The sequence below is a fragment of the Monodelphis domestica genome, chromosome 6 (genome assembly GCF_027887165.1).
Source record: "Monodelphis domestica isolate mMonDom1 chromosome 6, mMonDom1.pri, whole genome shotgun sequence".
Taxonomy (NCBI): domain Eukaryota; kingdom Metazoa; phylum Chordata; class Mammalia; order Didelphimorphia; family Didelphidae; genus Monodelphis; species Monodelphis domestica.
In genome coordinates this window covers 109045036-109060317 of record NC_077232.1, presented here as the reverse complement: position 1 = coordinate 109060317, position 15282 = coordinate 109045036, and the positions used below count along the sequence as shown (strand labels likewise).

The 15282-nt window shown below is 36.3% G+C and overlaps 1 protein-coding gene across 1 annotated transcript in view; it reads left to right on the top strand.

The window, feature by feature from the left end:
• SEPSECS (Sep (O-phosphoserine) tRNA:Sec (selenocysteine) tRNA synthase) overlaps positions 1–15282 on the top strand; it is an 89699-nt gene that overhangs the window by 20237 nt on the left and 54180 nt on the right. The window contains exon 5 of the mRNA XM_001362501.3: positions 8894–9047. Within this exon, the coding sequence (XP_001362538.1) occupies positions 8894–9047 (154 nt within the window). The remainder of the gene's footprint in view (positions 1–8893; positions 9048–15282) is intronic.

Sequence of the window (15282 nt, the reverse complement as noted above, 5' to 3'; positions counted from 1 at the left end):
AGAAAGAATTATGCGAGTAGAAACACAAAAGAAAAACCTATAACATCACTTATTACATGTATATATGGATACGTGATTTGGGGTTTAGGCTTTAAAAGATTGCTTTATAGGAAAAATGAATAATATAGAAATGGGTATCAAGTGACAGCATTTGTACAATCCAGTGGAAGTGCTTGTCATTTCTGCGATGGGGGAAGAAAGAGGGGAGGGAAAGAAAATGAATCATGTAAACATGGAAAAATATTTTAAAATAAGAATTAATTGGAAACTTGAAGAAAAAAAGAATTTGGGATAATTCTCATGGACATTGCATTTGTGGGAGAATGAGCCTTAGGATCTGGGAGGAATGATTTGTGGCTACTGTTCTTTACTATGTAATTTTAGTAAATGACATTTCTTTGAAAGAATTTAGGAAAAACTTATTTTTACAGATCGTAATATAGGAACAGATCTGTGGTCTAAAGGTTATTCTTATAATATTCCAGAGGTGTTAGAGGTTATAAAAATAAATGTAAAATTTCTTTTTTTATAGTTTTAGTAGTTCTGCTTTGTGTAAGACATTTGTACTTTTGATGAGGGGAAAGGTAGGGTTTTCAGAAATATGGATACAGATGCCCAAGGAAAATTATCAACCAACACACATTTTAAAGACAGAAGCAAAAGTCAGTAGTGGTAAATGAATATATAAATGTGGCCTGGTCCTATAAAAATAGCATCAGAAGAACCAACTAAGAAAAACAAAAAAGCTGTATTGGAGCTGTATTGGGGATGAAAGGAGAATTAGAGAAGAGAGATACAGTGCTTGGAGTTCATGGGATAATGATAACTGAATGATAGAGAACAGAGACTTTTTCAGCTCCTACTTGTTTGTGTTTTTCTCTACCAGAGAGAATATTCTTTGGACTGGAAAGAACAGAACAAAACTAATAGGGAGTTGATACCTATGCTGTGTTAGGAGATAGAAAGCACTTTGCTGCCCTTGATGAGTTCAGTTTACTAGGCTCAGATGAACTTAGGAAACCATATTGTCTTAGGATACCAAGAGCATATATGTAAGAATGACTTCTGGATCACTATGAGTGATCTTCTGGGTCACTATGAGTGATCTTTGAAAGATTATGAAGTCTTGGAGAGATGGCACAGAACTGGAGAAGGGGAGTACCTTGATTTTCAAAAAAGGGAAGAGCAGCATCTGAAAACTATAGGCCATCTTAGTGTGTCTTAGATTCTTGACAAAATTTTATCATGTATTGCTAGAGAAGTGTTAGTGAGTTTCCAGGAAAGTAAGTGGCTCTCATGAGAGTGAAGGATTCATCAAAAACAAGTCATGAGGAAGCAGCTGGGTCGCTCAGTGGATTGAGAGCCAGGCCTAGAGATGGCAGGTCCTTGGTTAAATTTGGCCTCAGACACTTCTAGTTTTGTGACCCTGGGCAAGCCCCTTTACCCCCATTGCCTAGCTCTTACTGCTCTTTTTTTTCTTTAAAACCCTTATGGCAGAAGAGTGGTAAGGGCTAGACAATGGGGGTTAAGTCTCTAGGCCTGGCTCTCAATCCTCTGAGCTACCCAGCTGCCCCCTCTTACTGTTCTTCTTCCTTGGAACTAATTCATGGTATTGATTCTAAGACAGCATAAGATAAGGGTTTAAAAAAAAACACTTGTGACAAATTTATCTCATTTGGTTACCTGACTTATAGATCATAAGAATGTTGCAGATATAGTTTACATGAACTGTAGCAAAATAGTTGACAATCTCTTTTGATATTCTTATTTAAAAAGATGAGAAAAATGATAGTGTGGTTATGTGGATTTGAAGTAGCTTAAATGTCTAATTGAAAGAATAATCATTAGTGGTCCATTGTCACCTTTAAAGATGTGGTATTTATGACCATGTGACAGTCTGAAAAGGTTTGAGAGTGGATTGCAAACTAGATGTGAGTCAACAGTGATATGGTAATAAAAAAAGTAATGTCCATGACTGTATTAAGCAAACAGGATTAGAGTAGTGAAGTGATAGACCTATTGTACTTGATCAGATTACACCTGGAGTATTGTGTTCGGTTTTGGGCACCTTATTTTAGGAAGGATGTTGACAAACTGGAGAATATCTAGAGGCAGTTTAAGATGCTGAAGATCTTCAAAATAATACTGCCTATGGATCATTTGAAGGAAAATGGGGATATTTAGCATGGAGAAAAGAAGATCTAGGGGAGAATATCATAGGTGTCTTCAAGTATTTCAACAGCTATCATGTGGAGGGGGGATTAGATTGCTTTCTGCTTGGTCTCAGAGGGCACAACCAGAAGCAGTGGAAGATAGTTGCAAAGGGACAAATTTAGGCTTGAAAAACTAACAATAAGAATTATGCAAAAGTGTAATGAATAGACTCTTTAAAGTAGTGGGATCCCCATCACTGAAGAGCTTTAATAAAAGGCTAGCTGTCAAGTATGTTGTAGAAAAACTTGTATATATGGGTTTGTCTAGTTGGACTCTGAGAATCTGTGTTAATAATTATAATTTATATCATTTGAGTTTAGTGAGAAGCTATGAGAGGACTAGACTAACTAAATTTAGAGAAATCTATTGCCAGAACATTAGTAAGCCAGCTGATATATATTTTAAAAATCTTAGCAATGGAGGCAGGTAGCCCAATGGATAGAGAGCTCCAGGCCTAGAGATGGAAAGTCCTGGGTTCATATCTAGACTCATACACTTACTAGCTGTGTGACTTCAGGAAAGTCACTTAATTCCAACTGCCTAGCCCTTACCATTCTACCTTAGAACCAATATGTAATATTGATTACAAGATGGAAGGTGAGAGTTAAAAAAAAACCAAAAGTCTTAGCAACACAAGATGAACTTCAAAGGTACTTAAGAAGTTTCAGTCTCTATCTGTTGAAATAATGGATCACTAAAGCATATCATAATTTATAGAATAAGTTTCTAGTGACAAGTTGGTTAGGAATCATTCTTTTCTCTTACCATAAACTTCTGTTATTTTTCACTTTTTTTTCCCCTTCCTCCTTTTCTAAGATAATGATTGTTGGATCTGGGAATTTCTTTCTTTGAAGGTTTTTAATGACCGAAAATAATTCAGATGAATGATTGACAAGGATACAATTGGATGCCATTTCATGAGTTCAGAAGTTTTTTTCCCACAGAATAGATTACCACCCATTCATGATTATCCTTCTTGTGTGATTCCTGTACATATTCTCCCATTAGTTTGTGACAGTGGGATCTACCCATTGTTCTGGAGGTTTTATTTGCTTTTTTCTGACAGCTTGAGGGTACCTGTAGACTACTTTTGACTGCCCTCTTGCTATATATTCATCATGTGACATTAGCCTTTTCTCTTCCTTTCATTTAATTTCTTAGAGGCATTTTTACTCCTGTTCTTCAGATCCACTATGTACCTTTCCAATACACTCTGTGTGATACAATTTTTTAATTCTTCTGAGATCATCATATTTCATGTCTTACCACCATAGCAAAACCAGTAGAATAATAGCATTTTAAACATTAGGCCACAATTTTAATGAGAAGCTTGGGGTCACTAATGGAGCTTTGCAGTTTCCTGAATGCAATCTGGCCTGCTTTTCTGATGTTGAACTATAGGCCCCCTTGTGTATCTACATACACACACACACACATTCTCTCTCCTCTCTTTCCTTTCTTCCTCTCTGGGAAAGAAAGAGAGGGTCTCTTTCTCCCCCTTTCCCCGAAATCAAATGCATATTTGTAATTTGAGTGATAGGTATTCTTTTTCTTTATTCACTTACTTGTTCTTTTTTATGAGGATAGGCAAAACTCCTTTAAATGACTACAAAATGCTTCAGGAGATAATCTCATCCACAAACATGAGCACCTTAAGGATATCATAATCTCCAGAGAGTAGCTGCTAATATTTTGGGGGTGGGGGCAACCTTTTGCAGAAGTTAAAAATCCATTGCAAAAAAAAAGCAACCTGTTGAACTTCAGGCATTCGTGTTTATGAGGCTTCAAGCAGCTACCCTTCAATCAAAAAGGATTACAATAAATTACACTTAATGCAAAAATTTGTTCTACTTGAAGAAGTAGAAGAATACCAAAGTGGAGCTTGTGTTTGCAGTTTCAGAAACAATAATATGAACTGGATCCATTACTTAGTCTTACTTCTTTAGATTTCTTCCCTTTGCATATGAATCTTCTGCTTTCTCTTTCTGAATTTTTGTGAAATTACTCCTTCTTTGTTCTTCCACCTATCTAACCTTTTCTCGGCCTCTTTTGCTACACCTGTTGTCCATAATCACAGTAATTGTGGATGTTGCATTGGACTCTGACTTGGGCTCTCTTCTCCCTTTCTATTATTTTACTTGATGATTTCATCATCTCCCATGAATTAAATTATCTTTTCTATTGTGAAGGTTCTCAAATTCTCATATCTCCAGTTGCCTTTTAGACATCTCAGAATAGATGTATCATGGACATCGTAAACTCAACATGTTCAAAACTAAATTCATTATTTTTCTCTCCAAACCCTCTTTTCTGTTTATCATCCTGTGTTTGTTGAGGGTACCACCAGTCCTTCTAGTCACTCAGATTCACAACCTAGATGTTAACTTCAACTCCTTGTTCTTACCCTCTATATCCCAAAATGTTGCCAAGGCTTGTCATTTTTACATTTGTCATATCTATCTTATAACCCCCTTCCTTCCTCTGACACTGGTATTACACATCATCACATCATAACTAGTCTATTGCATGAACCTGCTGATTCATCTGCCTGACAATCCATACTCCCCTCAACTTCCAAAGTCATCTTGACTCTATCCCCCTCTTCTCCTTCCCTTGGTCCCCACTTAATTTAAGCCCTAGTGGCTCCCAATTAGCTCTAGGACAGTGATGACAAACTTTTTAGAACCTTTTAGAGACTGAGTGCTGTGCCCCACCCCCACTCATTGCCTTACCCCAGACAGGAGGGAGAAAGGGAGGGGAGTGGCCTGGGCACTGCTCAGGAGTGAGTAAGTGCTTTCATTGGGCTCTTGGGCAGAGGGGCAAAGAAGTGCTATGGAGAGGGTGAGGAGAGCAGCTCTGCCTGATTCCCTCTGCCTTTCTAGTAACTCATCTGGTGGGTGACAGCACTTATGTCCACAGAGGTCTTTGGCACATGTGCCATAGTTTTGCCATCACAACTCTAGGATCAAATGTAAAATCTTCCATTTGACTTCCAAAGCCCTTCATAACCTCCCTACCCCACTCCTCTGTCTTCTTAAACTTTATATTCTATATATTGAGCCTCCTTCAACTGCTGTCCTTTGCCCTCCACCCCACCATGTACTTTTCAGTCCAGTGATATTTTTTGTGTTCCTCACACAAGAAAATCCATCTCTTGATGGACATTTCCCTGGCTGTCCTCCATACTTGTACTGCTCTCTTTCCTTGTCTCAGCCTTCTGGTTTCCCTGGTTTCCTTGCAAGTTCTAGCTAAAATCTCACCTTCTACAGGAAGCTTCTTCTGTAGCCCTCTAATTCTGGTGACTTCCATCTTTGGATTGTTTCCAAATTTATCCAGTATGGAGCTTTTTTGTTTGCAATTATTTGCATGGTTTTTCCTCCATTAGACTGAGCTCTTTGAGAACATTGCCTGTCTTTTATTTTTTTATGTCAGTGCTTAGTATAGTGTCTGGCCCATACAAAGCTCTTAAATTATTTATTGATCAACCAATTGACTACATATGCATCTCCTTTCCCAATACTTAATTTTACTCAGTTCTTTTTTCCATTTTTGTTCTCTTTACTATCATTTATGCCTACTTTATAAACATTTGAGATAGTGGCATTCTAGTATTGTTGTTCCACTGTTCTTTATGGTGACCATTTGTTATTGTAATCTTTCTAGACTTTCCCCCCCTATTTGACAAGGACATATAATAAAATCATACATGTATAATGCAATAGAATGAAATACATATTAATTTAAAAAAATTGTTCATGCAGAAGCATATAAGTAATTCAGGCCCTTCTTACTTTTTACCTTGTTGGTTTTCCTATCTTCTTTCTAATCATTCTGTAATTTGCCAAATGTGACATTCCTAAAGTATAGGTTTTGCTATGTCACCCCCTTAAGATGCTTCAATAGTTTTCTATGGGCTTCTAGTATAAAATAAAGCAAAACTTAATTCTGTTTGCATTTGCCCTTTAAAATCAGGCTACCTTCTGTTTTTCAGATTGATTTAAATTTAACTCCCTTTCATTTGAGGAACTGTAATGATGTATGGCAAAGAGAACTAACCTTGGAGCTATGGAGACCTAATCTTGTCTTATAGCCACATCCTGACTATGTGACCCTGGGCAAGGCATTTAACCTTTTAGTGATCTAAACAGATTTCAAAGAATATAAATTCTACCCACACTGGTAGAAGGAATCTCCTTATCTGGGATCTCCCCAAGTCAGGTAGATCATCTGTGAAGGATTTGTGGAAAAACATGGAGAGAAATTTATTGTTTGAGCAAGTATGAATACATTTTGATGGAGGAAGTATGTGTATATATATATATATATACACAGAGATGAGATCCTGGATCACCTGATATTTCAGAATATAGTTCAATTTTTAGAGTACTGAACTTGAAACTAGGATGATGACTTCAATTCAAGTTCTGACTTAGGCATTTATGAACTATGTAATTCTGGTCAAGCCACTTAGTATTTCCATGTCTCAGTTTCTTTATAAAATAAGAGGGGTGGTCTTGATGATCTCTGAAGCTCCTTCTAGGTCTAAATACATGATCTTTGGATGCTATATTTACACAGTAAAACATTTTGTTCAGGTGCTTTCCTGGTTTGCTTTCTAAAACTCAATCAAACTTGGCTTAGCTCTGCCACTATTGTACCTTGAGCAAGTTTAACTCAATCTCTCTAGCCCTTAAGTTTCCTCAGCTTTAAAATAAAGGAGTTGGAGCTATATGATATCTAAAACCCATCTAACTTTTAAAATTCTTTAATCCTATTACTCTGGTTGCTTAGTTGCTATGGTATTTAGTTATAAAATTTTTTATTCTTTTAAATTAATATTTTAAAGAGCAATTTCATTACAATAAAGATATTGTGTTTGTGATTGATATGTTAATAGCCTTAAATTCGACACTTGCCAATTTACAATTTTTACTAGTCATCAAAACTTGTATTCATAATTTTTTTTCCTTACAGTAGTTATTTTCACAATGTCCTTAAAATAAATTCTGTAGTTTTTCTTGCTAATGTCTTAACAATTTTTGTAAGGGGCAGCTAAGTGGCTCAGTGGATTGAAAACTAGCTCCTTGTACAGGAAGCTCTGGGTTCAAATCTAGATTCAGACACTTCCTAGCTGTGCTTAACTGTTAACCATTAACTTACTACTCTTCTACCTTGGAACCAATACATAGTATTGATTCTAAGATGGAAGGTAAGGATTTAAAAAAAAAAGAATTTAAAAAGGAATTTTTGTATATAAATGCCCAAATTTCTATTTTGAAAGAAGCATATTATCTTTTCTGTGTATGCAATCTTTCATTTGTTCTGGCTTAATGATATATACTTATACTAAATGTCTGAATCTAAAATTTTTTTATCTGTTTGCTTTCACTATTGCTTTTTGTTTCCTTTATTGGATTTTTTAACCTCTTTTTCTAGTAGGTCAATTGTGTTTTTTAGGGAACTTTTCTTCATTGGATTTTTTGTTACTTTTTCCCACTTGACCAGTTTTGCTTTTTAAGCTGTTATTTTCTTTTTGCATTACTTAAATTTCTTTCCATTTTTCTTCTTTGAACTATCTTATTTGATTTTTTAATTCTTTTTTGAGCTCTTCCAGTGCCTTAGACCAGTTCTCATTTTTTTTGAAGTTTTGCATGTGGTTGCTTTGATCTCATTGTCCCCTGCTGAATCTGTGCCTTGCTCTTTGTCTCCATAAAAGTTTTCTATGATTAGTTGTTTCTTTTGCTGTTTGTTTGCTCATTTTCCTAGTCTTTTTTTTTGCCTGTAGACTTGGAGTCCTGAAAACTGCTGATTCTGTCTCCTCTACTGATGGCTTGCAGGACTTAGAGCACTATGAGTTATTTTGCCCTGGGGCTAGGTAGGGGCTTCATTGAAGGCTTTAAAGGGCTAAGTGTTAAGGACTTAGGGCCAGGACTTGGGACTTTAAGAGATGGGACTTCAAGGGGTGCTCTGCTGTTGGCTTAGGCAGGGTCCCAGGAACCAAAGTTAACCCATACCCAGGCTTGGAATCTGGCTCAGTAGGTGGGTGGTTGGTCAGCACTTCTCTGTGTGTAGTTTTACTTACAGTTTCCTCTTATCCTATGAAAATTGTCACTCTGCCTACTAAGTTTTTTTTCTGTAGGACAGCCTCCTCCTCCATCTCCTTGTTTGTTCTGTGTCTTCAGTTGTTTTGAGGCATTATTTTAAAGTTAGTTTTGGAGGATTCTAGGAGTGGTTCCAGCTTTCACTGCTATTAAACTGCTATCTTGGCTCCACCCTTTACTATTTTGAAGTTAAATAATTGCCCTTAATTAGTAGAATTTATATGAACTGATACATCCAATCCATAGTGATTTCTATATCTGAAATTTATTAACTTTTCCCTAAAAATTGATCTTGCATTGGTTTTAATCCTTATTCCATTACTGGAATTACTATGTTATTTATGTTCATCTCTGAAATACTCAGTTGAACAAACATTCTTTTGGACTTCATTGTCCCAACATAAATATACTTCCATTTCTTATTTCCTACATTGCTTAGATGATCTGTCTTTTACCAGAAGCAGTAATCATCCAGGCTTTAATGATAGAGAGGGACTGACTACTACTATTTTTATAATCTTAACTTTAATATTAATTCATGCATGAATATTCCTTTTCTTTTTGGATGCCTCTGTTAGGTTTTGAGCCTGTGGTGATAGAGAATGTATTAGAAGGTGATGAGCTACATACAGACCTGAAGGAAGTGGAAGCTAAAATCCAGGAGCTTGGGGCTGATAACATTCTATGTGTTCATTCTACTACGTCTTGTTTTGCTCCAAGGGTGCCTGATAGGTAAATAATTCATGTATGTTATTCTTTACATGTTAACTAATTGTGTTAATAAAATATAGATATTCTCATTTTAATATATTTAATTAACTTTTGGGAATAATTAGGTAAATTGATATTTTCCTAAGAGGATATAGAAAATTCCTCTGAAATGTGGAAGAAAGCATAATGGAATAGGACAAGCATATATTGAAATGGGAGAAGGAAAAAAAAAGGAGCTGTAAATTATTCCTTTTACTTGTTTTCACTTGAATAGATTCAACTCTATCTTTTGCCTGTGTTAAATTTATGATTGCTTTTTCCCCCTGATACTATTAGCTCTTCTTCATGAAAAGGTGTTCTTTGTCTTATTATTTAAAAGATGTTTTCCTGCTGTGCTGAATGTCATATTTTCTTGTGTTCATTTATTTCTGCTGCCATCTTTAGTTCAGTGTTCCTTCACTCAATGGGCTTATGTTTTCAACACTTCTGATAATCATGGATGGGATATTTGTTGTGCAAGAATAAGAAAAATAATCTTACAATGATAGATGAAGACCAGTATACACCTAGTGATACATATCTGTTTTTTTTGACCCTGAATAAAACGATGCTTAAATTAAGATCTTAAAGGTGCTAAGATTCAGCTATTTCTTTAAAAAAAAATAAAATTTGTTAAATAAATCTTACTTGGAAATTAGTTTAAAAAAATCAATCATATTAATTTTATACACAATAGTTATTTTCCTTTGTTTTTATTGGGAAGAGATAGTATAATGCACAAGTGCAGATACTTTGTTTTTCAAATGACAGTAAGTAAAAATTTTCAAGTCCAATTTTAATTTGTCCTAGTTTAAATCTGTGAGTGCCCACTATTTGCAGATACTATGCTATGCATTGGGGACACAGAGACAAAAATTAAAATAGTCCCTGTCCTTTGATTCTACTGGCAAGGTAACATACATATATAAGTATATGTTACATAAATAAAGGTTAATTGTCAGGGAGACAAGGAAATCACAAGATTAGGAAAGGTCTTGTATAGGAGGTGAAGCTTGAGCTAAGCTTTGAAGGGAACTGGGATTCTAAGGACTAAAGGTGAGGACAGAGTTTGTTCCATGCATAGTAGTCAGCCTCTGCAAATACACCGAGGTGGGAAGATGGAGTGTCATATGTGAGGAACATTAAGAAGTGAGTTTGACTGGATATAATGTATGAAGGGGGAATAATGCATACTAAGATTGGAAATATAGGTTAGAAGCAGGCTGTTATCAAAGACTTTAAATTCCAAACAGAGAAGATTATAATTAGTTTTAGAGGTAGTTGGAAGCCACTGACATTTATTAGTCAGTACAGAGACATGGTTAGATCTGTGATTTAAGAAAATCATATTGACTTCTATGTAGAAGATTCATGCATTGGTGAACTTTAGATTACTCCACCCTACTTAATCTAATAAAAACAGGAATGTCTACACCCATACTTAAGGTTTAAGTATTTAGGAGGATGGCCTCTGACAGACATGTGCTAGCAAATGACAAATCAGAAACAACTGACGGACCCCTGGGCTATCCTAAGTCAAGCTTAAGCTACCTTTGGTACATGTGAGACGCAGGAAAGTGATGTAAAAACCATCTACGTATTTTGCATCACTTCCTCTACCCGGCTTCTTTTGTAGTGTAGCAATGAAAAATTAGGTTTCTCTGCTAGAAGTATTATATTTTTATGAGGTTTTTTAAGATTAAAATTAAAGAAATACAAAATAAGAAAGCATGTGCCTAGGAGGGCCAAATGGCCCATTCATTTACACTACATCATGAGAGACGTGTGTCCCTGGAAGCGCAAGCAGGAAGAGAGAGTCAGTAGGCTTTATAGCCAGTTTAAATAGAAATTTTGATCTTTCCCAGGTGGGAATCTCAGTGAGATTAGAGGGCATCTTGGGAACTAGAGCAAGGACTTCTGGGGATTGAAGTCCGGGGTTCAAATCTCCATTTTTATATTTCTCCATATGATCCTTATGAGAAAAATAATTTTTTTCCCAAAAGGATTATGAAAACATAATCAACTTAAGGATTACAATAATTTGAGGATAAGAGGAAAAAAGAACAAAACAAATAATTGCTGGACGCATTGACAAAAAGCCAGTTAGGGGCAGTCCCCTTTGGCATGAAAGTATAGATACAAATAAATGTTCAATCAATCACACCCAAAGTTCATTCTTGATCTTCTTGTGCAGCTTATGGTCTGGAGGCATCTTGGTGGTGTCTTCTCCAACAGTTCAGTTTCTGTATTCTGAGAGGTAGCATGTTTCTTTACCTAATATTCTTCTCAAAAAGGAATTTAAACTTTGCAATTTAAAATAATATTTTTTACATTTCCCCGTTAAAAGGGTGATTGAAAAACACAGGATCACTTAGGGATACATTACTGAGGTATGAGGTATATGAATCAATTGGTAAGAGAAATTAAAAAGACATCAGAAAAATCCAAATAAAAAAGAAAATTACTGGATGAAAATATAGATTATCAAAGTCTTATGTGTAAAAAATTCTAAGTAAAGGAAAAATAAATCTATAACAGGTCCTTGAATCAGGGCCCAATTAAAATGATCTAAGCATGCATTTACCCAGTCAGTAGCCAGGACTACAGAAAGTTTGCCACACTATGAAAAGACAGAAAAGGGACCAGATTATAGGAGCCAAGTAGGAACCACATTTGGGGATACTTGTCTGGAAGTATTTTTAGAGTGAGTGTGGATGTGGACACAAGGAAGGCCTATGTCTTAACAAATGTTAAACATCGCAACCCTGAATCTTCACACTAGGTTCAAGACCTTTGTATTGGCTTGGAAGTGCACCAATCCATCCTGGATTAGTTTGTCTTTGGCCCTCTGCAATGGCTCTTTTGTGTATATCTTGCCCTGGAATCAGACCACAATCATTAAGTAAAGTCCCATAAATTTTTTTTAAACAATTAGTGGCATCATTTTTACAGTCTCAAGCTTTTGGGGCATGCATTAGCATTATAGCAAATTTATTTTAAACTTATATTACTGCAAAATCAAAAAGTTAAAGAAAATCTTAATGCTGGTGACATGTGCTTCAAATATAAAAAGGAGAGAAAAAATAAAAAACTAAAATAGTTTATTGCAAATGAAGAAAAATATTATAGAGTTTTAAAAATTCAAAAATATAGCTTATAATCATTGACACACTGTGTCAGCTAAGAAAATATAGAATACAAAGCTTTCTCACCAAAATGTGATCCATTTCCTCTTCATATCTGGCCATGATCCACTGTGAGTGAAAGCAAATGAATTGAGCAGTAGTACAAATATGTGGTATCAATATCCCCCAAATTCTCAATAGCCCAATTAATTACAATAGCAAACAAGCACACTATCATTTTTATACAAGTTACTGTATGGCATTTTAAAAGCCTATGAATTGATGTTTTTACAAATGTAGCAAATCTTTCAACCTTGGCAAACATAATTTTAAGCAAAGTAAAACTCATTCTGGGTTTAGAACATCATCAAGAAATCTAGATATCATTCTGGTGGAAGTTAAGTAGTGAGCTGAAGAGTTATAAATGAGAGATGCTCCTTTTTTGGAGGTTTCTGGGGGTACAAATGTCCTGGGATTAACTTCCCAATTTCTATTCACATTTTTAGAAATGCGGGAGTTGGGGTTTAAATTTGTAGTTCACTTAAGCTATTAGAATGGGCCTTCCCACATGTTAAGGGCAGGCAAAATGACCAGAGATTGTTAAGAAAAATTCTAAAAATCACATCTAAAGAACCCTTAAAATCCATATGAGATTTTTAGCTCATTAAATTTTCCAAAGGTTGTTATACAATTGTAGCAATTTTTCTGATGGAGTCCATCTATCCTCTTTGTGACAATTTACAAAGTCAAAAATAGAAAAGCTGTTTTTTATATGGGCTTACTCAATGTTTGTTCAGTATAGTTATAGGGGAAGAGCAACAGAATTTAACAGTAGTTAAAACCCAGTACAGTAACAGAATAGTAAGGAATGCAGTAATATATGAACTTAAAATATGAACTTAAATCACAAAGTTAAACCTTAAACAAAACAATCAGCAAATGCAATAGAATACAGAGATTTTCATAAAACACGGAATCTGAAATGCCTTAAAAATATAACCTCCAGTCTCTTTAAAGTTCCTTGGGTTTTTTTTTTTTATCCATTTAGATGACAATTGTCAGAAGGCAGATTGGTAATGGCTAGGTAATGGGGGTTAAGGGACCCATCCAGGGCCACACAGCTGGGAAGTATCTGAGGCCAGATTGCAACTAATGACCGCCCGTCTCTAGGCCTGGTTCTCAATCCACTGAGCCACCCAGCTGCCTCCCCAAAGTTGGCTAAAGAGTTGCAGAGAGCTGAATTTTCCCCCTGAATCACATGTGACATAAAGAAAAGGATCAATGCAGTGAAAAGATATCCTCTTAAAGTAGCCATGCTTTAAGTTCCTGTTTGGAAAAACCTCTACCTTCTTTCCCTTTCTTTCTCCCCTCCTATGATCCTCTGCCCCCAGACCATGTGGAGGCTAATCTTAGCCTAAGGGAAAATTACCCCCGTTTTTTTACCAGCTGATAGAAATGAGTCCTGGGCCTGGGGCGATGAGCGGTCTGCTCTGAGGCTTGAGTTTTCTGAGTGGTCCGGTCACCAGGTGATTGAGATCTGGGTCAAACAGGTCCAGATTGCAGGCAGGCAGAACGAGCTGGGGCTGGGGCCAGGTGAGCGGCAAACAGCAAACAGGTCTGGAGAGGAGGCAGGAACGCAGGCAGGCAGGGCCGGGATCCTGTGAGCTATCTAATGGCTGGAACAAGCTGAATCAGCAACAGCTTTGCGTGGGTAAAAATCCTTGGCCAGAGAAACGTGGCTTAAAAAAAATTCTAGGCAGTAGCTATGAAAAACTAAACTTAGTAAGAGTAGAGAAAAGAATCAGAAGATTGAGGGTATTTCGTCTTTCTGACGTAGTAAGCCCAAACTGTAGCGGTTAAAAATTAGGTTTCTCTGCTAGAAGTATTATATTTTTATGAGGTTTATTAAGATTAAAATTAAAGAAATACAAAATAAGAAAGCATGTGCCTAGAAAGGCCGAATGGCCCATTCACTTACACTACATCATGAGAGACATGTGTCCCTGGAAGCGCAAGCAGGAAGAGAGAGTCAGTAGGCTTTACAGCCAGTTTAAATAGAAATTTTGATCTTTCCCAGGTGGGAATCTCAGTGAGAGAGGGCATCTTGGGAACTAGAGCAAGGACTTCTGGGGATTGACGTCTGGGGTTCAAATCTCCATTTTTACAGTAGTGGAGAGGTGGCTGGCGGCTGTGTGCTGAGTGTTTCGGCATCTTTGTGTGGCAGCTGCTATTGTCTAGGTTTAGAGGTGAGTTTTCCTTGATACCATACTGGAGGAAGCTAAGTAGCCTAGTTCAGGTGAGGCATCTTTACTGAGCTCTGTCGGAGTTTAGGCTGATTCTTTCTCCTTTACCTTCCAAACACTATCATCTTTAGAAAGCCACTAATCTTCAGAGACCTCATGGTGGAGGACTTTGAACTCCCCCTGGCACAGGCCAAGGGGGAGAAATCCTATACTTTTTCCCTTTCTCTTCTTAACTCCTTCCATCTATATTAATTAAACCACCATAAATCTCCAAACTGACTTGAGTATTTTATTTGGGATATTCCCTGGCGACCAAAATTAATTTAGATTAGGTCACAACCCTAAAATTATCCTTACACATTGGAGAGAGAAAATATTTGAGCCAATGAGACCACTTAGGAGGCTTCTGTAGGAGTCCAGGTGAAAGTCCAGCCTAAATTAGGGAGGTGACTGTGTAAGAGGAGAGAAGGAGATATTATGGAAATAGAGTTGAAACTTGACTTATGTTTTGATATCATGGGTCAGGGAGGGGGAGGGTGAAGCCATGTTGCTAGAAGGATAGTGTTAATCTAGACAAAAACAGTGAAGTTCAGAAGCAGAGTAGGATTGGGGGAAAATATAATTCGTTTTGTTATGAACATGCTGAGTTTATAATCCTTAGAAGGCATATACATTTTTAAATATGTTTCCAGTTTAAAAAAATTTATTTGTTTTTAAGTTAAGAAAAATATTATTTTCTCTTCTACCGACCTCCCAACTCCCACCTTGAAATAAAGGAAAACAAAACCCATGTCATAAACATACACAGTCGAGTAAAATAAATTTCTACATTGATCATACCCAGAATTT